This window comes from Amblyomma maculatum, chromosome 6, assembly GCF_055883805.1.
Source record: "Amblyomma maculatum isolate TAMU_Amacu chromosome 6, ASM5588380v1, whole genome shotgun sequence".
Lineage (NCBI taxonomy): Eukaryota > Metazoa > Arthropoda > Arachnida > Ixodida > Ixodidae > Amblyomma > Amblyomma maculatum.
The window spans coordinates 7,257,869-7,285,838 of NC_139349.1; the positions used below are offsets into that span (position 1 = coordinate 7,257,869).

Consider the following 27,970-nt stretch of genomic DNA (forward strand, 5'->3'; position numbering starts at 1 on the left):
CAGCTAAAAGCGTGAAGGTATAGAAATAGTTAGCTGCCCTTCTCTAAATCCAACATCCCTGCCGGCCCTCATTGTGACGTCAGAAGCGTCAATCTGAGGTGGGCTGTAGTTTTCTGTAATTGACGCCGCCATTTTTGACGAAGACTGACACCTTGGTAAGCTGCCACTCAAACCATCGAATTACCGCTCACGCTTCAAAGAGCGCCACGAGCGGCCCTAAATACCGTTGTCACGATCGCGAGCAACGAATGGGGAGGCTTGTGAATGCGTGCGGACGTTACGCAAATGCGCGGGTGCGCTGCGAAGCGTGCGACTCCTTGACGAAAGGAGGAGTTTGCGCGAGTAAATTGACAGGTGTGGGATCCTCCGCTGCGCTGCCGCTCCTGAGCGCCACTGGTCTTTATTTTGACGGCGAATGCAGATTTTGTTTCGTTTCAAAGGACGTAGCAGACAAAATGGTTGCGACTGTGGTTGTGCGGATTATCATTGGGCAAAAGTGTGAGCGCTCCCACTCGACTCCGTGTCGTACCCACGCGGGGCTAGGAACTCGCTACTATTCGGGCTTACAGCGCTATAAAACTGGCAAGTACGATATATCATGCACTCATGGCAGTGTCTGCACGAGCTGCATTCCGCCGTTACCGCGGTGTCGCAAACGCGCGACGCCTTGGTACGGACTGGTTGCTTATTTAAAACAGGATTTCACAGGAAACCTGTTTCAAGATTCTAATCAGTTTTAAACGGCCTCGCGATGTGCTACGCAGCGTGGAGTTTTTCCTGAAACATTTGTTTCAAGGATTGCAAGGACGGTTGATTAACGGTTCTCTTTACTGAAGGTTTATTCGCGTTTGTTTGTGAAAGGTCTCAAAAGTTTAGCATCGCAGCCTTTGATTTTTGATTTCTTTTTCTCGCTGGAGCTATTGTTGTGCTCGGCAGCATCGCTCAAGGACGCCTAGTGAACGGCGTTATTCATCGAGCGCGACGTGTGGGCGAGATCGGCGCCTCATCTTCTCATATCTGGCCTGTTTTCATTTCCTGTAGAGAACTTCTCACGGTGGCTAGTGACGCGTTCACCTGCGGAACAAATGGATCTTCGACTGGCGCAGTGATGTCTGCAGCCGCCAATGTGTCGACGTCGGAATAGTGATACGCGCATCGCCTCATTCGGGTGAGTGAGCACGTTCTAGGGGCTCGCGACTAGTGACACACTACTTAGCACGCCTATTATCTTCAATTTTCAGTCGGCAGAGTTGGTTTGCTCATGATCGCCGGAGTGTAAAAATGTGTGGTTAGTGTTTTCGTGGAGCATTTAGGATGCAATGGTTTATTCCAGCGTTTTCTAGAGTGCTTGTGGTCGTATGGCAGCCACCTGTGACGTGCTGTTAGTGTGCAGCTCGTTTTTTCTCTGTAATAGTTCTCCTTTAGTAGTCGCACCTTTCGTGTATGCGTGATTTTCACCAGCATAAAATTCGCTTCTCTTGCTGACGTCTCTCGCGTGACCACTATCACAGTTTTGAAAACGGTAGAGCTTCCTCATTATCGATTCGAAAAGGCGTGATTAATTTGGTAATGGAAACTGAAAACTGGGATTGCCAAGATGTTTTCCTCAAAGTGAACTAGTGGGTAGCTCTTTTTGGACGAACATTGTTCAGAGCCTGGCGGAATCATCATTTCCTGAATGTACACACTCGTTAGTACACACTCGTTAATGCGGTGACAGTTATCTTTTTACACAGATGAGTTCTTGCAACAATAAGTTGTTCTGTATTTAGTTGCACACTAGCTAGCTGCAAAGCCTGCTTTCTTCTATAAAAAAAACTCACTGTTGCCTGTCCGTTCCTCCAGGATTTCACCTTGGAGAGAGAGAAGCATATTAAAGCCACTGAAGGTTAACCAACCATAGGGTCAATGGTAGAAGCATCACCATGAAGGTGTGGATCTCATTGGATATAGCACTGGGAAGGATGCAGTCTCTCTGTCCCTCTCTGTGCATGCATGTGTGGGTGGGAGAGAGAGGGGAGGGGGGCTGCAGTCACATTACAGTGCATCATACCTGCCAACCCTTTCGATTTGCTTGGAAGACTTACAATTTTCGACCAAACTTACCGATTACACGATCATTGCCCTAAATCTTCTGATAAGTGGCCTATGCCAGCGTGAGAAAGCCGTGTCAGTTCGGACTGGTTTGGACTCGCGACGACGTGGTGGTTGATCATTCCCTGTAGGCGGCAAATTCGGCAGCGGCTGGCGGCGGTGCGCAGCCACAGTAGATGTAGAAGTTCGCTGTCCTTGCCCTCGATCTCGACTAAAGGACGGCCTCTTAGCGCACTTTGCTGTTAAGGGTTATTTCTGCAGCTTTGCCCAAACATAACGCCATCTGGTCCTCCTGTGTTGCACTCGCCCGCATTGTTCATGCTACCGAGCTCACTATGCCCGTCGATGGCGTGACAGCTCATCCTTTGGAACCATCACGACCAACAATGGTCACGGACAGAATAACTTAATTTTTGTTGTTAGTTCAAACAATCATCCATGTTACAGATCTGCTGCATGTCGTCACGAGTGCTTGTGTTTTGTTTCTTGTATTTTACTTTGAACATGTGATGTGCTTGTTTTCCTTCCTGCAGAAATTAACATGCAAATATATTAACTAAGCAGATTTTTGATGGGGTGTCTTACTGAATTATTTGTCACATGTACGAGTGTGCTCCCCCTTAAAGTGTGGCATGAGGGCGGCTACACTGAGAATGCTGGTGGCTGCTGATACGCCTGGTCATAGTGATACCGCTGAGTTGGTGTGAGAAGCAGTATGCAGGGAGTGAAAGGAAAGAGAAAAGAAAGAGAGAGAAACGTTGAGTGTGTCATGCTGATGATGTATGTCAGTAAAGGTTTTCTTCATCTCAGGCCTCTTGTATTCCACTAGAAAATTGCAGTCCTAACTTGCTCTTGAAATGAGGATTTGAAGCACTGGTTGTGCATGTCCAAGCTTGGGTGTGTGCTTCTTGCTGTTGAGTGTGTAGTTTATCAAGTAGTGTGCATATGATTTGAACCAGGGTCCTCAGCCTCACCAGAAGTTGGTGTTCACTAGGGCTTGATTCCTTTGTTACTGTCCGATTCTGCTTCAGTTGGCTGCTGCGGAGGCCCCGGCTGGCAGCTGCTGTGTGATGCAGGAGGCATCGAGTAGGGGTGACACGGCAGTTAGCATGCCTAGCCTGCAGCAGCCACTTGGTGGCAGCGGACACTGCTCAGACCAGGACTCTGCACCTTCAAGGGAGTCTTCACCTGCCCCTATCGCCCCAACATCCACTTCACCATCACCCCTCACGACACCAGATGGCCAGACACAAGCCCAGCTTGAAGCTGACAAGAGAGCAGTCTACAAGTGAGTGAGCATAACCTAATCCTCGAGATTTACTTGAAATTTACGCCTATCGTATGCCATGAGACTTGAGGATCTGCAGTCTATTCTGTCTTACTGTTTTGAAGGTTTTTGTTGCTATTCTTTTTGAAATAAAAAAATAAATATTTTCATAGTTACCTGCATTATATGCACTGTTTTTCCTAACATTCTTCTTTTTGGATTCCTTTTAGGCTTTCGCCCTGAAAAGCTACTTTGTCATTGCCAGCTCTTTTTGTACACCTGAAACATTACAGTCATGTGCCAGTCTGCCGTAGCCAGTCCTCACTTTGTTTGCGCAGCTCCTAAGAGATCTCTGCTCACTTTCATCTTACAATCTGTGTCTGTGTCAGAGGATGGGCAAACACTGTTTACCGGGACCACTGCTCACTGCCTAGGCCTCTTGCACTGGAAGCCACAGCAGAGCTTTGTTTTTTTCAGGCACCCTCTGTTTCCCCTACTTGCCCTGCTGTTTGAAAAATGTGAGCGGGCCACCCAAAGTGCCGAAGCACCATGCTCCGAAAGCTTCAGCACTGACATCCAGGCATTTGTGCAGCACCAAGAGCAGGATCGCAAGCCTTTCTTTAGTGATGACCCCGAAGTGGATGGCCTGGTGAGCCCTGACTGTGCTGCCATTCTAAATACCCTAAAGATACGTGCAAGCAAGCGTCATGGAAGTTTACCTTCTTTTTTTTTTTAGCACTGGCTACACAGGACACTATATGTGAGCTAAACATGATCATCATTGTAGTATGTCACAACCAAAAATGTCCACATTTGCCTTCTGGCTGATGAAAAGGCTGCCTTGATGGAATGGAGGAGCTGTTGCTCTTTAGAGTTACCCTTGTCTGTGTGGTCAGATGAATCAGGCAAACTTTGGAGTGAGTGCTGCAATGGAGGGGAACAGTACTTTCTTTCTGGGAGTAAAGTTGGTTTGTGGAGTATACTGCCATCTAGATTTAGCAACTATTGCATCATTTTGTACCACATGCAATTCGTTGCTTATGCACTTGGTGAATGAGCTGTGCACATCAGAACCCTTTCTCATTCAGCATCATCAATTCAACTGTTCAGTTCAACATCAGTTCAGCATCAGTTGAACGTTTAGAGAAGCTCACGTCAGCCTGTGCTGCTGTTGAGTTTGGCGATGCAGCCATGTGTATCATTTGCTGTGGGCATCTTAAAATTTCTGGGTTTCCCATACAACTGTTTTGTTGTTAATCCTCTTTTATCAAATAAACACACTAGTACAACACCAGATCCACTTGTATGCTCAGCAGTGCAGTAGAAAAAAATATATTGCAGAACCTTCTTGACACATTTCCTAAAAATTGGAAAATTATTGTATAATCTGGTAAAGTGTATCATCAAAAACTACTAAGATTTTTAAAAGTGTGATTTTGAGTAATGAAATACTAAGGCATATTATTTTGGCAGTTCCACTCTCCAAGTCATTGCTTGTTAATAGTACAAGGTCTAAATAGCATTTTAACGCTTGTAGACTTTCGTCCTGTGCTTCATATGCTACCTTAGCATGAAGGAAACTTATAGCAAACCACTTTGGTGACTACCTGGGCAAGAGTGTAGAGGCGAAATTTTCTGAATTTTCTCAAAATATATGGCCAGTCTTACAATTTTATGAAATTTGCTTCAAGGTTTTATTTCGAAAAACATTTTTTCTGCTGATTATAAAAGGACACCAGAAGGGCACATACTTTGAACAAAATTGCTTCAATATTTATTTGTGGCTGCACAGTGTTTCATTCCTTAATTTCTAACAAGACTATCAGACAAACTATCAAGACCTACAAAATTTTCACCCAGGTTTTTTTACATGTCCACTAAGTTGAGGGGACAGAGGGCACACACATTTACAATTGCAAACTCAATCCCAATTGCTTTAAAAGCTTCAAGAGAGCCTTCACCGATTTCCTTTGTAAGGTTACCTACTGGGCATTGACTAGTCAACCTCCCTGCCTTTCTGTTCTGCTTCTCTCTCTTTACCATGGTTGTCACAAAAATAAATCGCTAGATAAATTGCATGCTGGCTACATAACCAGAAGGAAAATAGCGGAACTCTATGGGCCATTTTTAATGCTCATAGTTCTGAGCGTATGAACTGGGAGTGAGGTTTGACAGTACTGAATGCCATCGAAGGTTAGAGGGTGGCCTTGACCTTACCATACTGTGCAGATGGTGAAGGCGATCCAGGTACTTCGCATTCACCTGCTGGAGCTGGAGAAGGTGCAGGAGCTGTGCAAAGACTTCTGCAACCGCTACATTGCCTGCCTCAAGAGCAAGATGCAGAGCGAAAACCTGCTCCGGTCAGCCGATTTCCCAGGCTCAGGAGGCCACTGCGACGGTGGCAGCCTCAGTGACACGGCCTCCTCTTCTTCCTGCTCGTCGCCCCCGCCACCGGCACCAGTTAGCCACCCGTCTCCCCCTCCTGCCCATTCCCTTGTCACTGCCACACAGGTGGGTCGGCCCCTTGATTTGCTGCCAACCTTTTTTTAACGCTACCACTGGCAGGAAAGGGCCTCTTTCTCTTTCCAATGCTCTTGCCGCAGTGAAGGCACAAGCCTTGTTCACCATGAGCCACTTTGCCGTGTTGGCACACTTTTGTTTTTTTCTGTCAGTTTATTCAATCTTTTGAGTATCGGAAAAAAAATTTACCTCAAGTGTGAAATTATTTTGTCCAGATAAATAGCCTAAAAATAAGCAGGGAGAGTATTACAGTTATTACAGTCATAACATCAATGAAACTATGTAGGAGAGCAGGAAGCACCATGCGTGCCAATAAGGTGAGAGAGTACCAACAAAGATAAAAATCTGCCTTCATGGGCCTCCGTTAGCATCCCAACAAAGATAGAGGTCAACTTTCGCATTTTTGTCGCTATCGCACAGAGAAAACAAACCCGCGAGGGCAAGTCGCCACAAACCATTACTAACAGGGAAAGTCATGATCAGGTTTCTTTTCCTCTGCATAGTGACAGTATAGACCAATTTTTAATACTTTTTGTACATTCAAAAAGATGGCTGCACCTCTCAGTAAGCACATCTTCGGAAGGGTGCAAAATTTCAAACATGCTCTCAGCGCAGTACGTGTATGGTAAAAACACTGCAGCATGAAATTCGGCCACAGTACCCTTACGGCAAAGCCCCCAAAAGGTTAGCATGCCCACCTCTATCTTTGTAGGAAAACTGGCCTGAAGTGGTACTCTGTTTGGGGAGTTGTGTAGAATGCTGTTCTGGATTAACAGAAGCATGGTGAAAGTACTAAAGAAAAATGAAATAAGGTATAAGGAAGGCACAGGGCCCTATTAATGAGCGCACAATTTTGTGGCATGCTCACTGATATGCTTTTAAGCCATGAATTTTGATAAATTAAGAAAAATTGAAAGGTAGTTAAGATGCATTCATGTGTGACATACCAAAATGTAAAGATAAATGGATAGAATATGGAAACAGCACCGAGATATTCATAGTAGGATGGCACAGAGAGGAGAAAACGATGCATGATGCCTCTGTGGCCTTGCTCCTCAGATTGAGTGCAAGTTTGCACATCCATTTACAGAGTGCAATTACAGTCGAACCCGGTTATATTGAACCCGGATATATCGAATTTTGGTTATATCGAACTCACGGAATATCCCCTTGAATATCCCATGTAAAAGTATAGGAAATCCGCGTCATCTATCGAACTTAATTTCACCAGTCGTTCGATATATCGAACTCCGCACCACGCACTGGAAAGTGTGCCCCAAAGACGATCGCATCACCCTTGGCCGTTTGCCGCATGACGTTTTCAAGCCACACGCGGAAGGAATGAGAGGGGACAGTTCGGCGACAGCTAGTCTGGGCAGCGCTGCGCCCATTCCCCAAAGGCGCGCATCTGCAGTTATCGCTTCCCGTGCGCCAACACATGACGTTTGCAAGCCATGTGCGTGGGTGTGCCCATTCTTTTGCCGAGCTCTCTCCTTCAGCACGCGCCAAGCCAGCTCAGCCCGTTTTCAGACAGGCGTCGGACGCTTTCTCCAGCGCGTGTTGCGAACCAACCCACCAACCCAACCCTCTGCGCGCGACAGCTGACGTGGCTATGGCGCCTGCGGACGTTAAAAAGCGGCAGCTCTTCTTTCTTTCCTTTCCCCCCCCCCCCCCCTCTTTTTTTTTTCTCGTCATTCTTCCTTATTGTTGTGCTGTTCAGCGTTAAAAAGCGGCAGCTTTTTTTTTTTTTTTTTTTTTTTTTTTTTTTTTTTTTTTTTTTTTTGCAGGAGTCGTTTATTTTTGCATGTATGAATCAACGAAAGCACGCGGTCAGCTGCTGCGATCATGACGCCCGCCTCAAGCGCGGCGTGATAAATCGAACCAGGCTTGTGCAATCAAGCCATCACAGGCACTCTGCCAAGTTCGCTCCCCGCCACCGCAGGAGCTATCAAAGGATAAACACGCCCCGACGTTATCGCTGTGCAGCATCTTGGCACGCTGCCAAGAAATGCGCTGTGGATGAGACGACCCAAACGAATGACGCGCAGCATTGACATGCAAGCGAAAACGCTCGCGATTTTTGCCGCAGCGACAGAGACCTTGTTTTGAGCTGCCGCGGTGCAGCGAGAGGGACGCAGTTCCAACAAGTTTGAAATTTTTTCGCTGAGATCGCTTGCATGTGAGCGAGCTGAACGCTTTTTTTTTTTTCTTTCTTTCAAATTTTCGGTGCAAAAGTGGAGTGTGGGTTGATTACGCGATAAATACGGTATCGCGCATCACAAGTGCCGTCACAAGCAGATTTCTGTATATCGAAGTATCGATATATTGAACTATTTCGCGATCCCCTTCGATTTTGATATATCCGGGTTCGACTGTATAGATGCAGCAATGAGGTCTTCAAGGAATTTAGTGGTAAGTCCATTTGCTTTATTATGGACTCAAGGAAGTGGCTGTGAAGTGTTCTAATTATTTGTGAACATCTATAGTACATACTGCAACACTGAGGCTGATTGAATATCTGATTTCAAAAACAAAGTACAGGAAAACTGGCTACAGGCTTGTTTGACAGTGTGTACTGCCAGTTTTCATATATTGTAGACTCCCGTTAAGATTAACTTTCAGTTAAGATGAACAAGGTGAGACCACTGGGTGGTTTCCCATAGGGCTCAGCTTAAAAATTTAGCTGACATAAATTTTTGCAGCGACCACGAACCATGGCACCCTCACATAATGGCACTGATGGGGTGTACGCACACCATTGTCACAGGGAGGAGATGTAACATGATTTGTGCATTAGAAGATGTACCCCTCGAGATGACTTCTGTGCACCTTTGGGGAGAACTGTGGAGCTTGTGCAAAGTTGCTTTCTTGTGGCGGAAGCTTTCTTGCTTGTGTGGAAAAAACGGGCCACCATTGACCTGGCCGGTTGGAGACCTTACATGGTCAGATCTCGGCATTATGCTTGCATCACATGCTGTGCACTGCCTCCTTCATACGAAAAGGTGTTCATGTGCAAAGCACGATTACTCATTGACTTGAGGCTTAAAAAATATGGGACCACGTTTATAGCTGATGCTCTGTCACAATGCATTTTATCATGGTGCAGAGCTATAATAAATAATAATAAATTGGTCCACTGGAAAGGAAAGGCACAGTATCTGTCACACTTGTTCTGTGGACAGCTCAACCGGACCATTAGGAATGGGAGAATGATGGGAGTGAAAGTGATAACAGAGAAATAGGGGCCGTAGTGTAGGGCTGCATAGTAATTTCGACCACCTGGGGATCTTTTGCTTGTGCTCACATCGCACAGCACACAGGCGCCCCTCTGTTTTGCCTCCATCGAAACTCAGCCGCCGGCGGTCGGGATGCAGAGTTTGCCACATATCGCATGGTGTGCCTTTACATGGGCAACATGTGTGGTGACAGCTGTGCTGCAGGAGAAACAAAATGAGAGACAATAGCTCTCCTGGTGGGCACCATCCAAGTACTCAGAGCAAGATGGAGTTTGAAAATCAAAGGAAAAATACTAGGAGGCATTTAAGCTCTGCCATGAAGGTATGGCGCAATGTGGTCCTGTCTAGCTACAAGTATACTCATTAGCATACCGTCGTAAGGTACCACTTTGTGTAAAAGACCACACAACATGCATATAAACCCCTGCTTGTTCTCAAGTCATACAAGTCTACCTTGCGCGGCCTCCTCGGTACTGACTCTGGCTCACTAGCCATGAGTCATGAGTTTGAATGCCACCAGAAGCTAAAATTCTTGAGATTTCCTTTTTAAATGAAATTTTAGCTCGTTATAAAGTTTTGGTCATTTGAAGCATGCAGCGGCTTATAATTTCTCATTACATATGATGTTTTGTTTTGTTCCACGCATAATGTCACATTTCATGTAAATCTTGTGAGGTGCTTGAAATTCTTGCGCGAGGTCTGTGATGTCATTGCCCTGTCGATTGATCGGGAGTTTTGCCGCACAACATTAAATGCCAACGGCACAACACAAGGTTTTCCCGCTTTACGCGAGTGGTAAAACTTTTGCTTTAAGTACCTAATAGCAGCTATTGCGGGATACACTGAGAAGATCGGAAGATGGAAAAAAACTAGACCAATGCCATTTTTTGAGCAGAATAATGTAGGCTCATTTCGTGCTTTCTCTTTTCAGCTCACTTCATGCTTAGTGCACTCAATGCTTTACTATTCGCAGTTATCTTCTCACTGGAAAGCTGGTTTGTGTATTGTTTTCACGCAGTCTATATCTGGACATGCCTAGTATGCTCACTTAAGTTTTCTTAGGGGCACTTCTGTTAAAACGAATGTCTGATAATATTTTCCGATTCCTTTAAGTTTGTACTATTAAAGGGAGTCCACTGTAGTTAAATACACTTCGCAATGTAATGTCTGCTGTTGACCAAATGTCTGCGGTCAACGCTTCAAGTAAGACTTCGATGGATAACAGCGACTCCTACTAATACTGCACCAGTGAGCCTAGTGATGGCGCACTTGGTTGGTAGTGCTGTTGTTGTAAAATTTGTTTGCAGTCCATTGCAGCCAGGATGTGCCAGCATGTGTTTGGGCTTATGTGCCAAATTATAATAATGGTTGGTAGTGCTGTTGTAAAATTTGTTCGCAGCCAGGATGTGCCAGCATGTGTTTGGGCTCATGTGCCAAGCCAGTGATGATTTTGGGTTGTTGTGTAGGTGGTGGGAGAGCTTGGCTTCGCTGGCCACAAGTTGCTAACTAATGCCTTTCCCCTGTGGGGGTGGTGCAGGGCAACTGCCTGTCGGCTTCTGCTCTGAGCTCTGGTCAGGTAGTCTCGGGGGGAACAGTGTTCCAAGTTGTACAGACCACATCTGGGCTCGTGGCAGCGCCCATTCAGGTAGGCAGCACGAGAAGGGTGCAGCAAGAATTGGAGGGTAGCCTCATTGCCCATGCTTAGTGTGGAGCTTGCAGGAACTTGCCATCCCACTTCAGTTTCCTGAGCAAAACTGTTCCTTTCTTTCTTTCTTTCTTGTTTTTCTTTCTTTGGCTGCTTTTGGCTCTCACTGCTATTAAGAAATGGAAATGACAGAAACAGAATTAGCTCTTCTATTCCGAGCAAATTTCTATATGGCTTTGTTAATATTACGCAGCAGGCATAGAAAAAAGAGTGCCATTAAATGAAAAATGCGGAGCTTGAATGAGCAGATTTAGCAGCAAACCACAGGGGAGTGGGAATAACATGGGAGTTATAGCTCTTGTGTGAAATGTTCGGAGTGTGTGCGATGCTGAGTACTGAAAGCCTTGTTTGAACGAGTGATTAAAGTCAGCTAGCTGCTTCAGTGGTTTCATGTGAGCATTGCCTCATGCTGATGCTTGGCATGCCGCATGTTTTAATCATGGGGCCCATTTACCTGGTGTGGGAGTCTTGAGTGAAACACATCTGTTATCATCTATGCTTTGTATACGTGTGGCAGTTACCTTGGCATAGCAACATGACTGCCTGAAATATATATGTACACAAGGTCCATTAATCAGTTCGTAAGCTCGAAGTCATGAGCAATAAAAGTGTCCACTAGAGCTGCAATATTTTTATTTTCATTTAATATATGCCTGTATATAGCACAGCCTTCTGGTAAGCTTGCGCAAAATTTTTTAAAAATTTGAAAGGATCGTATGTTAAGCAAGCAATAGTAGGTGCGCTAACTTATGAGGGGGCCGTGCCTGGAAGCATGTGACAAAAGTAAAAACATAGCTGCAGTTAGTTGTAGGGCGGGCAACTTCTCAGCAATGCTGAAGTGCAGTAGAGTGCATCGTTGGAAAATAGTGACAGTGCACAAAAATGGGTGGGCAAAGCTAGGGAACAAGCAGCACGACATGGCCAGAATGCATAGCCTGCAAACTTTCTTTTGCACTGTGTGCAGCGTAAATAAAAGGCCTACAATTCCTAGAACAGGCTTGACTGCCAATACAATAATGGCCAGCATTTCTAGTAAGTGAATGTTCTTTGTGTTCTGTTCTAATTCATATTTTTTAAAATCTTAGTGGTTTTGGATAAGAGTTCTTTTTAGTTAAAACATTTTATTTTCAGGCACTAAAATAAAAAAGTACCACTATTCCTCTGATTCCCAGCCGAGAGCACAAACCACTAGGCCATGCCGGACTCGTAAGAAACCAATCATAATTCTCCTCGTGTGGCGTGAGGACAATAGTAGCTATGACAGTGACGATGCAGTCAGTGACAATGATAATGATAATAGTAGTGATGGCAATGACAGTGCATTTAGTTGATAATGATGATAGTAGCAATAGTAATGACGATGATAGTAGGGATGAAAATGGCAATGCCGTGAGTGAAAACAGTCCTGTAAAGTAGCCTTCGCCATTTTTTCTCTTGAGCAGACTTAAGTGGAGTCCTGTAATATTCAAAAATTCCCACTGTAGTGCTGGCTGGCTGTGCTCCGCAGGGTTTCTTTTTTTTATAGCTCACAGTGAACTTCATTACCGGGGAACTTTTATCTTTACTGCAGTTGATATATTGCAGATGTGGCTACATTTTGAATCTTTAAAGTAGGGAATTACGTGAGGTTATAGTCACTAGCTTACCGGTTCATTGTATTTCTGCTGCTTTAATGACTTGCCATCATGACTGAGTTGCAGTGGCATTCCAATGCTCTACACCAGACAGTGAGCTTGTTGCTTGGCCATGGCAACCTCATTTGTTGGAAATAAGGTGGAAAAAATTTCCATATCGCTGATATTTTTTTGCCTGTTTAAGCCCAGGTGGCTCTAAATGGTGCAAAACCTTCCCTTTTCTGGTGTCATTCATAGCTGAAGTGGACATTGTGAGAAATTTCTTCACTTTTGCTTATTGCTGCTTCATTTTTGGAAATCGCATCTCAATGCTACTGTTTTTCTTTTTCAGATTCAGACAAGTGCAACTCTGCCTGTGATAGCATCAATCCATGGTGGGACACCATTGTCTCAGATTGGTGCAAACATCTCCACTTCTAGCCAAGACCATCGAGTCTCTAACCTCGGTTAGTTTCAGAAAGAAATCTGAACATGCATCCAAGAAAACAGCCTTCTATGTGTCATCTCTTTGCTTGCATTTTGTGTGAATTTTCTTTTTTTTTTTTTTAGCTGAGTGACTTATTAGTAATAAAGTGGTTAAAAAAGTATTTCATTCTCTTTTTGTGGCCTGTTACTGTAAATGAACGCACTGACGGAACTGTTGTGTTGCAACACGCCATATAATTCAACATTCATGTTACTGCTTTACTTGGTGCCATTTGAGAGTGTGTTATGCTTTCCTGTGACTGTTTGTTACAATGCTGTTGAATGGACACTCATGATTGTACAAGCTGACATAGCTTATTGGCATTGGCCTCTACCAACCTACCCATGAATCATGGCTTTTTGAGTCTCTTTGTGTGAAGTTCTTTGACACACTTGTGCCCAATATTTTCTTTCAACTTGTATTCTACGGGGTCTTTTTGTGCGAAGTTGCTTTCCTTGCTGTTTGACCCTGTGCAATAATTGAAGTGGGTGGCTGTCATAATTTTATTATGGGCTAATGGTTGAGCATAACTGATTGTCATGCAAATAAATTTATGTATGTTGTGTCTAGTTAAGTGTAAAGCATGAACCTGAGTCGTCTTTTGGAGTTGTTTTCATTCATTGTGTTATCTAACAAGTGTGCTGTTGGTGCTCAGTGTGTTCGTTTTCTAGGTTGACAGCAAGTCTCGTGATTTTTTCATTACTTTCACACCTTTTTAAGCAGTTAAGGACAACAATGATGTATTCCTTGCTTTGTTTTGAATTTAGTTAATCACACATTTTAGGTCATTTTCGGTTACTCTTTCTTTTTTAATAATCAAAAAGGCAGAGTCATCGTGCTGTTTAAAATGTCATCCAGTATTGAAAGTACTCATGCTGCACCTCACATATGTAGATTTCTTGCGTGCCTGTTTATAAATTTGCAGAAAAAGATTACTGATGGTCATAGCTGTATGTATACGTCTAGAGATAACTTGCATTTACCTAATTTAAGCTTGGTTATTCATGTTTGCAAAGTGACTTCAAGCTGCATGTTATAATTCTGTATTGTAGAAGCATCTCTGAATGCCTTTTGTGGTATAGGTCATGTATATGCCTTCTAAAAACTCGCTCAATAAATGTAACCAGAGTTATTTCTTTCATTTGCTTATAGCCTATGTAAAACAACTTTCACCTTACTCTTAAGGTTCTATGAACTGGGGGCTGCCATTTTCATTCCTTCTCAGTGTCTCTGTTGTATAATGTGATGTATTTGCAAAACACGTCCAGATTTCATGAAGTGAAGCCCGCTGTCAATTTTGCGCAGGCCCAAGGTCTCTCTCGTTCAGCGGAGATGATGATGATGAGGACATCCTGGGCTCCAAGAAGAAGCAGAAGCGTGGAGTGCTGCCAAAGCAGGCCACCAGCATCATGCGTTCTTGGTTGTTCCAGCACATTGTGGTCAGTTGCACTCTTGATATTGAACAATTGTGCCTAATAGTAATAGTCCCTTTCTTTTTCTTTTTCTTTTTTTTCTTTTTTTTTTTTTTTTTTTTTTTTTTTTTTGCAGGCTCTTATACCTTTCTTAGCTGTCTGTCAGTATCCTTTCTTTTCGACAGATTATTATTTTTTTTTATTGCACGTACTATGACTATGCAGGATTGTACGTTTAATGAAAGCCTAGGTATAGCACTTTTTTTTTTTTCTATTTTATTGCGAAAGCAATACTTCGCCTGGTCTAACCGCTTGTCGCTCTGTGCAGTTTCTGTGTCCGTAGAAGAAGGAGAAAAAGAAGAAGAAGAGCACTCGGTCACCCGCAGCTAATGCTTTCGCTCAATATTCGATTCAGCAAGATTGAATCCTTCCAATTTTACAATATTTTTTTTTTATAATTGCGTCACAGGAAGGGGAAGGCGCAGCATCTGTCACACTTGATTTTGTGGACTCCTGAACCGCGCTGTAGAGGAAGGTGGGAGTGAAAGAAGAGAAAGAGGAGCCCTAGTGGAGGGCTACAGAGTAATTTTGACCACCTGGGAATCTTTAACGTGCACTGACATCACACAGTACACGGATGACTCTCCGTTTTGCCTCCATCGAAATGGCGGCTGCGTTTCGATGGAGGCGAAGTGGAGAGGTGCAATTTCCTCCATTACCACCTTTGCGTGTATCAGAAGCGTTGTGATGCTTGTGCTGTGAGGTACTCACACAGCTCGTGTTGGCATTTGGCTGTTTGCTCATTCATTTGCAGATTAATAAGATTCAGCCAGGGTGTTGCATAACAATGGAATCTTGTTAATTTGATCTTTAAGTTAATTTAAATTGATGGTCCATCAAACTTGGCATTCATTGAAAGGAAAGAAAGTGCCCGAGAATTTTAATGTGTAGAGCATATGCTTCGGATATTTAGAATCGGCACATATCCAGCATATATGTTGGGGAAGCATGATAGCATACCGGTTCGCCTCCAGCGCAGCAACTAGCGTAACCACCATTAACCATGGCAACTGTTCATTTGATCGCTTGAGTGCACAGCTGTAGTGGCGTTTCTAGTGCCTGGTGAACACGCAGCATTCCATTATCTCTGGTGACCATCGGTACACATTTTTACTACCCGGTATGCACAGCCAGCCAAAGCTCTAGCACTGAGTTTTCTTCATTCTTCACACTAGTACTTATGACATTGCAAACTTGTCAGGGTAAATCGCATGCCCCAAAGCACACGCATCTAGGAGTGTCGTCTGCTAAGCTAGTACGTTTTCCGGCCACTGGCATACAAAAGGGTGAGGCTGTTCTACGCGCATTGCTCCATCTCTGTCATGGCAACTCAGAGCTCTGCTGAAGCAATTCTTCACTCCATTCACTCCCTCCTCTCTGATACGCCTTTCATACAGTCAAATCTCGATATAATGAATCACGCGGGACCGTAAGAAATTGTTTGTTATTTTGAAATATTGTCATAGTACACAATCTTTAGTTATAAGCCAGTGGTCAAACCTAGGTATGAAAATGGTGTACCTTGGCAGTAGCCATGTGCATAGACAAGCAAACAAGCAAAATCTCAAATAAAAATGTTGCACTAGCTTCAAAGCTGATTTATTTGAAGGAATCAGTTGTCTTCTTCTCCTGCGTGCAACACACATGACCACACACTATGTTACACCACTACAGCGCATACATTTTCCACTTCACGCAACACCTCATCGGGTATGCGATTGCATCGAGCGTTGAAAGTACGAACTTTGTCCATTTGAGTTTCACGCAACAGTTGCAATGTTAATTTTAGCCAAATTCGTAATACTGATGTTCCTAGATCATAGGAGAAAAAATGAAATATGTACGTTATTCTGAAACATACGCATGTTGAAATTCGTAATTCTGAAATATTTTTACATTGAAAACATAGGAAGTCTGCTGGGGATTGTTAAAAACTTCGTTAATATGAAACATTAGTTAATGTGGTGTTCGTAGTACCGAGATCTGACTGTATTTGTATTGAGATTTGCCATGAATTTGCTGAAGTCGCAGCATGACATTGCTGATGCACATTGAAGACCAGTACTGAACCGTTAGTAATCCTAAGTGCTGGGTTGCTGCTTTTACATATAAATGCTTTGTCTGTGCTAACGCATCTCCAGTGGAGCTACCTGCACATTGTAGCATAAGGGCAATAGTATAACGGCCCCATTCTCCAGAAAATCCAGTGTTGGTGTTATGAGCAAGAAATCACAAGCATGTCTGTGGTATTGGCAAGTGATTTGGCCCTGCACTGAGTGGTCAGAGGGTTTTGTGACGTCGTGAGACTACGTAACATGCGGAGGTGCCGGGAGCTGCCAATTCACATTGATTTATTTTTTATTTTTTTGTGAATCGAAAGCGAGCCGCTCGGAACCCTTGGATTCAGATTCAGACACACTGCTGGCGTGTTTGTGTGACTTGGTTAAAATGGGGCTTTATATCTTTGCCGGATAATTTTTCACGTAATGCGGTAGCTGTGCTTATTAGTATGTGCGATTAACTCTGGCTCAAACTGGTTATTGGTTGACTTGAATTAGTTTGATTCAAAGAGATTTGTCCTACAGGCAAGTATAGCTGTTGAGCACAAATGTTTTGTATGATGCATTAGTATGTTATGTCATGTTGACAACATTTTGAAATATTTTATGCAAAGTAAGCAGTGTCAATCTTCCTTGAAGTTTTTCAGTATGCTGTCCCAGTTCCTGGTGCTAGTGCATGCAGTGCTGTGAACGTTCATACTACCAAATGTTGTCAGCATGTGCAAAAAGAAAACAGTGATCAAAGGTATTAATGAAAGTGTGTCATTACACACCAGTGCAAAAAAGCTTGAGGAACCACATAATAAGCTGATGGAATAATGTAAAGATTAATTTATCAGGAAAGTTAATATTTTGCAGGCTTATGCCAAGCTGCTGGGGAAACGTTTTTATTGTTTGCATACACTTTCTTTGTTCAAGCATGTCGCTAATTTGACACATTTATCTTGCTCTTATACTGCTGCAGCATCCCTACCCCACAGAAGACGAAAAAAGACAGATAGCAGCTCAAACCAACTTGACCCTTCTTCAAGTCAACAACTGGTATGTCAGCAGCATTACAGGATCACCAAAATGTTCAGAGACACGGACACAGAATTTCAGACACCCAGTACGCTTGTGTGTCCGTGTTTCTGTCTTCCTGCCTTTTTGAGTGTGTTTACAATTGTATGCAGTGTAGATTTTAAGTGTGGGTGTGCAAATATTGGAATTTCAAACTATGAACATCAAGAAAAATGCCTTTGGATATCAAATTGAACCTAAAATATTCATCTGTTTGCTATAAAAAACACCTCGGAAAAGGATAAATCATGTTCTCCTTTATTTCTTTTTTTCTAAATTGTGTGCAGTGTTTGCAGCTGAATTAAAGAGAGCTAGACACTGACTCGGCACCATACAAAAAAGCAAGATAAAGCATGAAACCTGCAGTGTGGTCATGTGAAATGAAATCCATAAATTGGCACTTCACTGGCAACTAAAGGTAGTTATGGGTACTAAAGATTCATTAATTTAGACATCTGCATGAGGTCCAAGCCTAGCAGCATTCGAATAGGATTAGTCAGCACAACAAATGATGGAAAAGAAGGAAGAGAAGACATCTTAGAACTGTTTTTCAGACTCTGTCTTAAAATACTTTGTCCAGATATGGTGGTTTTGCCATGGTCATATTTAAGAAAGTCAGCGTGATATTTCATCACTGCCAGATATTCTGAAATTCTTGAACAGTTTCTTAAGTTGATTATGAACCAAGTAGTCAGCATATTTGACTAATTCAATCCTTACTTCAGAGCAATTGCTCTGGAGATACCGTAGCCCTTTGTGAAGCTGTCATTCAGTCAGGGTGCTCAGCATGAATGAATCCACGTGTCTGTGTCATGTACACTCAGATCTCCATATATTTCACATCAGGATCACACTGCCCCAAGAGACTCATTTGGCTGTTCAGCTCATGCTGTCTTCGTGCAGGTTCATCAATGCACGCCGGAGGATCTTGCAGCCAATGCTAGATGCCAGCAACCCGGAGAACAGTCAGCAGAAAGCGAAGAAGGCCAAGGTGCAGACAGTGCGGCCTGTTGAGCGTTTCTGGCCTGATGCTATCGCATCGTTACAGCCTCGTGCCTCTAGCCACAACGGCATGGCCTCGTCCTCTCCCAGTGCTCAAGGCAAGCCTTCCAGTGAGTGTGCACGCCCATTTGCTCACCACAGTAATCCACCTGCAGTTCTGGAAGGTGGGGGCTGTGGTGCAGTGTTGTGGCAGCGAAGGAGAAATGGAATTTTTGGGTTTAGCTGAATACACATGGTTTATGTAAAAAAGAGGAATGAAAGAAAAGATGCCAGGAGTGTCTAATGCAAGGTCTAGCTCACAGACTCATTTCTACATTCCTGAATATTGCGAGGCAATCCTGTTACAGTATAGTAGGTACTGTCGGCCAGAGAAGTAAATGGACCACCATTCGGGGCAGCGGAGCAACTGGAGTGTTGCACCATGGCACTGTTAGTCGTGCTGCTTACCTGCAGCCACAGGGCCCCGAGTAATGAACTTCGGCCTTCTTCTGCACGGGTGCTAGTCACGTTTGATAAATTTCTAGTGCTGTTGACAGTACAGTCGAACCCGGTTATATCGAACTCACGGAATATCCCCTTGAAAATCCCATGTAAAAGTATAGGAAAGCCGCGTCATATATCGAACTCGATTTCACCGGTCGTTCGATATATCGAACTCCGCACCACGCACTGGAAAGTGTGCCTTCCCCAAAGACGATAGCATCACGCTTGGCCGTTTGCCGCGTGACATTTTCAAGCCACGCGTGGAAGGAATGAGGGGATGGTTCTGGACAGCGCTGCGCCCATTCCCCAAAGACGCTCGCATCTGGAGTTATTGTTTCCCGCGCGCCAACACATGGCGTTTGCAAGCCATGTGCGTGGGTGTGCCCATTCTTTTGCCGAGCTATCTCTCTCCTTCAGCACGCGCTACGCATGCGCCAAGCCAGCTCAGCCCGTTTTCAGACAGACGTCGGACGCTTTCTCCAGCGTGTGTTGCGAACCCTCTGCGCGCGGTGGCTGACATGGCTATGGCGCCTGCGGACATAAGCGGCAGCTCTCTCTGTTTTTCTTTTCCTTTTTTGCTAGAGTCATCCTTTCTTATCGTTGTGCTGTATGCGCGACGTAAGTAACTAACGTAAGATATGGCGGCTGCGGACGTTAAGAAGCGGCAGGGCTTTTTTTTTTTTTCTTTCTTTCTTTCTTTCTTCTTCTTCTTCTTTTTTGCGGGAGCCGTTTATTTTTGCATGTATGAATCAACGGAAGCACGCGGTCTGCTGCTGCGATCATGACGCCCGCCTAAATTGAACCAGGCTTGTGCAATCAAGCCATCACGGGCACTCTGCCAAGTCGCTCCCCGCCACTGGAGGAGCTATAAAAAGATAAACGCGCCCTGACGTTATCGCTGCACAGCATCTTGGCACGCTGCCAAGAAATGAGCTGTGGATGCAACGACCGAGACAGAGTGACGCGCGCCATCCACATGCAAGCGAAAACGCTCGTGATTTCTGACAGAAACCTTTTATTGAGCTGTCGGGGTGGCTCGAGGGGCAAGGGGGTTCCAACAAGTTTGAAATTTTTCGCTCTGTCGCTGCCGCTGGTCGCTGAGATCGCTCAATCGCTTGCATGTGAGCGAGCTGGTCTTAACGCTTTTTTTTTTTTTTTTTTTCTTTTTTTTTTTTTTTTTTCAAATTCTCGGGTGAAAAAGTGGAGGGTGGGTTCATTATGTGAGTGGATTGATTACGCGACACATGCGGTATCGTTTTTTGGCATCGTAAGTGCCGTCACAAGCCGATTTTTGTATATCGAATTATCGATATATCGAACTATTTCGCTATCCCCTTCGAGTTCGATATATCCGGGTTCGACTGTATTATGAAGGGGGAATGCATTGCCTGTGGTCAGGCGCATCACACTGTAGCTTAGAAGTGGAGCAGCTGCAGTCCATCAAGCCGCTGCGGTGTGAAGCAACAAGGTGCCATTTTGTTTTTAACGCTAGAGCCTTCAAGGCCCTGTTCACCGAAAATCTGGCATTGGCATTGTGAGTGAAAAATCACGAGCATGGTGCTGGCGGACGGTAGTAGGCTGCTTTCATGGGCACATACTGACTGAACATAGGGTTGCCTGACGTTATGTTTGGCAAGAACTGGCCTTTCCTTTCATATGGGAGGGTGATAACAGAATCAGCCTGCTAGGACGGTTGCATTTTGAGTGAGACATGTTACCTCTAGGTCACGCAGGCACATTTAGACTGCATGATGAAAGTGGGGCTGTATATGTCGGCTGCTAATCTATGCTATTGGGTCATACCCTTAAAGGCAGAGCTTAAGTGTCCCCCATAATTTTTTGTTTCCTGTTATATTACCCCCATGTTAAATATTGCCTATCGCCTGCATCCACTGCTGTGATCTAGATTTCACCTAGGAGAAAATTTACTCGTCGAACTGTCTTCTATTGTTTCATCCTGAAAACATGCAAAGCTCCTAAACTAGTTATACGATGCTTTAAAACAACATATTAACCGCCTCCCACCAAACTGACATAAGCCTTGAATTTTGGCACATGATTACTTTTCCTATGTGCAGCAAAACCCAAAACAGCGTAACTTAAGCTCAGTCGCATTATTTTTAATTCCTAACTTACAGACATTTGCTTACCGAAAACTTTGTAGGCGAAGGGTGTACCTGACAGCTTGTCTCTAAGTGTTTTGTTTTATCTGAGCAGTTTTAAGGGGAAGTATATTGTAGTGAAAACCTTACACTGAAGCAGTCTTGGGGGGAATGATGCGAGAGTCTAGGTTTCCAGATTTATTTTATTACATATATAAACAGTTCTGGAAAAAGTTTAGTGTTTTAGCATAGTGTTCTTTTTTTTTTTTAAGTACAATAGAATAATATATATTTTGTGCAGAGGCAGCTGATGATCAATTTGTGCCTACAAGGTTAACTGTTTATTTTATTTTGCAGTCAGAGGTAGACACTTTTGGGAGGTGCTTTTTTGAAAGCTGTCCCAGAGTTCTGCTCCGCTCTCCTCTGATTTTAAAGTTGTGCGGTAGTTATTGCACGCATCATTCGAACTAAAGACTCGTTGTAGTATGCAATGGGACTGAAATGCCTCCCTCCCCTTCTCCCTTTCTTTCCTTTCTATCTGTCTGTGTGTCTGTCTGTCCATCTCTCTCTCTCTCTCTCTGTGTATGTGTGTGCGCGCGTGCGCTCTTCCACACAATTCTTTGCTTCTCTGGTTCTAACCCATGGTCTGTTTACATTTTGCTACACGTACACAGATTTCAGGCACTCTATAGCAATTTGACTATAGTAGTGACTCTTCTACTGGAATTAACCAGTAACGCTAGAACATGCTGTGACAAACATTTCTTCCCTGTCGATAATTTCCTTTTTGTGCTCTCGATTGTCGCCCAACAGCCAGTGGTACAAGCCTTTGTTCAGAAGCCTCTGATGATAGTGCCTGTGGAGATGCTGGCCACTCGACCGCTGAAGAAGAGAGCAGGGATCAGGGTGGCAGTGGCAAGCCCTAGCAGTGAACGGCGCTGCTGCCAGATGAGGACATGCTGTGCCCAGCGGAAGACATGCACGCTGTTGTGCCGCCACAATGCATCATCAGTTCTTTCTTCACAATACAATCCTCCTCTTTCAGCTTTTATTCATATAGGTAGCCCACTCTTTTCCTCTTTTATTATTTTTCTTTCCTTCTCCTCCTTTGTCTTATTCTGTCAAATATAAGGCTGTGTTATGTTACATTGTGTAGCTAGGCCCAGAACTTGCACCTGCCTGAGCAAAAAGGCAGACATTTGCTCATTCATGATACAGCTCATGCGTATGCCCTTTTGAGATTGCCTTAGAGGTGCCTCTCATTGTATATGGCTCTTCAATATCCCTCAAAGAATGAGTGTGCCTGGTAGTGGCTAGAGAATGAATGAGACTTTCTGCAGCCTGTTTTGATTTTTTTTTTTTTGCATCGTTGGAGGCATACTTAGCTTTGTGCCATATTGTGAAGGCATTCGTAACATGACTTTTGGCACCATGCTTCACTGAAAATGTTTAAGAGTGAGGAGTAAGTCATTCTCAGTTGAAAGTTTGTCATTCTTTTTTGGCTGATTTCTAGTAAGGTTTCACAGCATTCACAAAGTGTATGAATAGCTCAGAGGCAAAAAATCTCCGGAAACAAACAGCATAAAAGTGGCCCTGAAGCACCTTTCTTGCTTTTACATACCTCACTTCCCAGTGTCTTGCAACCTAGAGTATGTGGTGTCAGTGCATGCATGCCACATTGTTCATACAAAGGCATCTATGCAAGGGTGCATCGTTTTTCATTCGCCATGTTTTTACTGTGCAGCTGCTAGCATGCTATAACAAGACCAATGTTAGGGACAGTCTGTATCAAGTAATGTATTCATGCTGACAAAACAGGTGGAGGGAGGTGGAAAAATACATGCATGAAAAAGCCAGGAGTGCGTTTCAGGGCCCCCAGTTGTTTATGAGAGTAAGTGATAATCATTTTCTTCTGCTGTTTCTGCATTTCTTTTGTGGCATGTCATTTTAACTTTTTTTCAAAAATGTTTGTCAAAGTGCTTAGCTCGTCCATCTAGAATATGAATAAAGAAAAGGAATTTTGTTTGCATATACAGTCGAACCTTGCTAAACGAACACGGATATAGCGAATTATCGGATAAAAACAAACTAAAATCAATGTTTAATTGGTCTATGGTTTATTTCTGGGGGAGTTCTTTCTGTATAACGAAACAAAAATTTCAAAATTTGACACTAGATCGGTTGTAACGAAGCATTTTTCTTGCATTAAAACGACAAAAAATGTGTAAAGGAGCCAGAAAAAACAAGAAATGTAACTTTTCAATCAATCGAATCGGTTGCCGCAGAAGTGTGTTTAAATCGGCCGCATGTTCTCGTGCCGCGTCATTTAGTGGTGGCAACAAAAACTATCGCCAACGACTTATGACCTCCGACACCACGCCCCCGTGCGCGTTGATCTCAGAGGTCATGAATGGCCAAGGCCGGGCTCGAGCGGCGCCGCCGAAGTGTGTTTAAATCACCCGCGCGTTTGCGTGCCAGCCATGTCGTCTTGCGGCGACAACAAAAACTGGCACCAACGGCCTAGGGCCTCTGAGATCAAACCTCCGCGCGCAGTTATCTCGAAGGTCATGAACAGCCGTGGCCGGACTCGAGCGTCGCCGCCACTGCCACTGCTCGAGTCCTACCAAGCAACGGCTGACAGTTATGTGACTGGCATGTCATCACCATTGCCTCGTCATGGCGTAAGCCCCTGCCATGCCTCTGCCACTGTGGCTGACCTGTGTGCGCGCGCTGCACTCCCCAAGTTCGTTGGCTCCTTCGCGCAAATTGTTCGCAGAGGCAACATCCCTAGTATTCATTTTTGCCCTCCAACATGAAACGAAAAGCGAGATTTCATGTTTATACCACGCTTTTAATTTTAAAAATGTGAGTTTTCGCACCTTTGCATTGTCCATATTAGTGCGCATTTTGTTTCATTAGCAAACTTATTTACAGGAATTTGGGTGCGCACTTTTATAACAAATATTGGATATAAGGAACAAATTTTTGCACCCCGTACTACTTTGTTATAAAGAGGTTTGACTGTACAGGCTAACGGGAAACTTGAGCATGAAAAATAATAATTGGGAAAATGTCCTTTCTCAGTACAGTAACGGATGCTCCCTGGCATTTTTCTTGCTTTTGGCTGGCGTTATTGCTCCCAAGGCACAATCGATTCCTAGTCATTACTGAATAGCACAAAACAGATGTTATAAATTGCAATCTTGCATAATGCGTAATTTCCATATAACGTTCTGCAAGAACAGGAACTCTTACTTGAGAAAGACATAAGCATGATTCATTACAAGTATCTTTTTGATTTGAACCTAATGTAACGTGCTCACACTTTTTCTCTTGCTAATTTGATATATATATATAACCTTTGTTGTGGCCATGTAGAAACCTTTGAAGTATAAAAGTGTAGCATCATGCTGCGTGTGGCTAGATTTATGGAAGCTGCAACATTCCTACTGTTGGCAGAAGTTTTGAATACTTATTCTGTTAAAGGTTGTGCGTAAATTTTGATACACTCACCTGTTTGGGACAAGCTCTAATTTTAGAGTGAGGCAGGGCATGGGGAAATCTTTCTTGAGCATTATTTTCTAAAGGTTCTAAATTTGAGGTATATATTCTCATTGCTAACGACCATTTCATCACCTCGCATGCACAAGAGCAGTAAGGATTCCTTGAATGTATGTCTTCTTGGGGGCTTGGTGTCTACTGCTCTGGGTTTTAGCACCAGGAAATTGGAAGCCTTTCCCCTTGCTGATTCGACATCTGAGGCATAATAAAGTATGTAGCATACCAGCGCTGTTTAAAGTGCAGGAGCATCTAGTTACTTTGTTACATGCCTCTTTTTTCTTTCTTTCCATGCCCCACGTTAAGCCTTAGCGATTTGTGGACCTTGCTGTTTTAAGTGATAATGAGGCACCTAAGTAGAAATGTGTGAATAGGAAGATTTTTTCTCAAATAGAATTCACGTCAGATAGTGGCAACAAGAACCAAAAGTTGGATCTGGTCTGACTACTGAAGATCGGACATCATATATGCCTCGGAAGTTCCTCTTGGTGTGGCTAGGAACAAAAAAAAAAGGCAAGATTCTATAAGACGTCCACCTGAATGACCCTCACGTGCTCATTGTCCTTAAAGGAACCTTGGATATATATATATATATTTTTTTTTTTATGGCAGTAACAGCATGCTTTGTTGTGAATTAGGCATACAGGCTCTTATGCTACATTTATATAGCACAACTTGCTTTGTCATTCAGTAGCATAGGGCACTGTCAGTGTGATATAACTGAACACTGCATCAGGCTTATTGGAAACACATGGCCAAAGAATTTCTTTAATTCTAGGATCAAAGGGGGCCTCAGTTTAGACAGCAACTTCATCCTGTCGTGGCCGTTGCGCTCAGTGGTTTGTAAACCACTGTAGGCAGGGACCAGGTAGGGAACAGGTAGGCAGGGAAACTCTGCATTCGGTTAGACTAAATGGGGCAGTTTATTGTGGCAAGTTTTCTGAGGGAAACACATCTGATATTAGTTTATCTCTACAATAGTATGCTGTCAAGAGCTGTCCAAATTGGCACATGTGAGTCTTAGCAGCAGAAGTTTACGCATGAACTTGAAAGCCGTGCCGGTGTGCCTGCTGATTTGAAATTTCAATTGTTACTTCGAATACCAATCAAGCTTTCGAAAGTGAAATCAGACTACTTATGTAGTTTCTTATTCGATTCTAGTTTGGAACTTGCGTATTCACACACCTTTATCCTTTTATTTTTAATTTCATTTTATGTTATGTTGTGGGGTGTTGTGGAAAAAGGATAAAATGCACTGTTGAAGTAGAAATTGGAATTATTGGGTAGATACGTAAGACATGCCTTGCGTTCATAGCCAAAATGTTTTTGTATCGTGTTCTTGCATAGCTCATGTAATATATGATGTTCTGGCATTTCATTCCTGTAACACTGTCAGGACTTCAGTATGCAACCGCACACAGTGATATGCCTTCTTTGTAAATGTTTCATTTTGCAAACCCACTTTTGTCTTGACACTTTTCTGTCATACCTTGTCTGTGTTGGGGAGAGTGTATAAGTGTTGGGTTTCTTGATGACCCCGGTAATTATTGCTCAAAGTTTCTGGTTTTAAATGTTTTGTTTAGGCACACACATTGTAATGTCTGCACCTTCACACATTTATCATTGTGATTATTTCCATACTATGTGGATATCTCTTGAGTAGTCGAGCTTTGTTAAGTTTTTCTATCTTTTTTAATGTTGTGTCAGTTACTTGGAGTCATGTTGAAAATTTTTGTTGTGTTTTCTTGCCACTATTTTGTGCAGGCCGCTAGTAAACTGCACCGTGCTCAACAGTGTGCATCCGAATCATGTACAATAATGAAATGCACCAGGTGATGTGTGTCTTTCCTTTTTGTGTGATGTTTTTATTTGTGTTTTTACAAGTGCATTTTTTGCCTTGCTGCTGTTGCGCAGAGCTGACATGTAGTAACGTGGTGGTTTTGTAGGTGAATCTGCAGCGATCTATAGAGTTGTTGATCTTATTTTTCTCTCTCTCTCTCTTTTTTTTCTGCCAGGAGCATCAAATAGTAGCATAAAATTGATGCTGATGGGCACAGTATAGATACACTATCGCAAGCAGTTGTACATTGCAGCATTATTTGCTCCGGTACAAGACAGGTGGCGTACTTTGCAGGAATTTTCTTTAATGACATTATAGGTGATAGGCACAGTGAAATTATCTTTCTGTGCTGGTACTACAGGGGCTGGGTCTGTAATTTACTGACAGCTGCCTGCAGTACTACGTCTCTGATTGTTATAAATGCGTCGTGATTCTTGTACAGATTTTACAATGTAGACTTTCTAAAGCCCCAAATGCAATACCTAGACATTGAGGCAAACCAAGTGTTGCATACCAGTATGGTGTTGCCGGTCTCTTATGCAATCTCTTGTAATGGGATGGGCGGGTGACATGTTTCTTCATATACCAGTTACTGGGCTTTAGAATAAGGGGAACAGCAATTCCTTCTTAGAAGACTGAAAAAGTGGTAGACTTATTGACTAGACTTAAAATTGGTCTCGGGGTGATGGCCTTAGCAAAAAACTATTGGTTCCAAATTTTTGTGTTTGCCACTTAGCTGTGAAAAAGGCTAAAATCACTGTGTTCATTTTTATATTAATAATCTAATTGCCAGTGGCAGTGAAACATTGTTGGCCACAAAAATTTGGTGCATTGTCCGTGCGCATAGCATTTCATTATACTCTATGAGAGGTTTAGTGCTGTTCAATTTTATTTTGCAAAGTACACAGGAAATCTGCAGTTAACCGACTTTATTTGGTCCGATACGTGTAGAACGGGCCGATTTTTATAAGAAACCAAAATATGTCTCGTATGAGATAGAGAGCTCCTGTGCTTCCTGAGGTCAGCTACCTGGCATAGGTTTGCTGTTCTTGTTTTCTGGCAAAATGGTTGTTTTACTTAAAAGTTGCCAATGAATTTTGAGCATCTTTTTGTGACCGAATTATCATGTATTTAACATTCAATCATTTTCGGTGCCACATTTGCAGGCTTGTGCCAATTGGCTTCAGTCTGAACATTGTATTGTGCGTGCAAATAATCTTTGATGCTGTGTTATTCATAACAGGCACTCTTAATACTTTGCACTGTTGTTGTTACCATTCCTTCAGGGTTCTTTCCCATGCATCTTTGTTTTTCTTGATGCCATTTTTTATGTTTTCTCTTTGCCATGTTTTTATAAAGGGTCTGCCAAATAGCAAACTTTACGATATAGCCTAGAAGTGATGGGAGATTACCAGCAGTAAGTTGTAGGTTTCTATTTAATATAGAAGATAATAAAAGAACCTATTAATATA

General features: G+C 43.3%; 1 protein-coding gene across 3 annotated transcripts; it reads left to right on the forward strand.

Annotated features, from left to right (window-relative positions):
- Positions 1-60: 60 nt before the first annotated feature.
- Positions 61-27,970, forward strand: LOC146185002 (homeobox protein PKNOX2-like). Of its 3 annotated transcripts, none has more exons than XM_084605951.1 (11): positions 62-155; positions 1,042-1,168; positions 3,126-3,382; positions 3,839-4,010; positions 5,591-5,872; positions 10,655-10,762; positions 12,788-12,902; positions 14,228-14,361; positions 17,419-17,495; positions 18,417-18,625; positions 21,914-27,970. In XM_084605951.1, exons 3-11 carry the CDS (start codon positions 3,165-3,167, stop codon positions 22,024-22,026), a joined length of 1,428 nt encoding a protein of 475 aa, XP_084462077.1. In that variant the 5' UTR covers positions 62-155; positions 1,042-1,168; positions 3,126-3,164; the 3' UTR covers positions 22,027-27,970. The 3 variants fall into 3 exon arrangements, with proteins under 3 accessions (XP_084462079.1, XP_084462077.1, XP_084462078.1); XM_084605952.1 differs by lacking the exon at positions 62-155 and adding an exon at positions 241-586; XM_084605953.1 differs by lacking the exon at positions 10,655-10,762 and having other exon boundaries at positions 61-155.

What these genes read in the sequence shown, in the direction of transcription:
- LOC146185002 (XM_084605951.1), top strand. Translation starts at nt 3,165, where the DNA reads ATGCAGGAGGCATCGAGTAGGGGTGACACGGCAGTTAGCATGCCTAGC. An exon ending in CCCTTGTCACTGCCACACAG is followed by an intron (nt 5,873 to 10,654) that starts GTGGGTCGGCCC and finishes GGGGTGGTGCAG; the next exon opens with GGCAACTGCCTGTCGGCTTC. An exon ending in TGCTCAAGGCAAGCCTTCCA is followed by an intron (nt 18,626 to 21,913) that starts GTGAGTGTGCAC and finishes GTCGCCCAACAG; the next exon opens with CCAGTGGTACAAGCCTTTGT.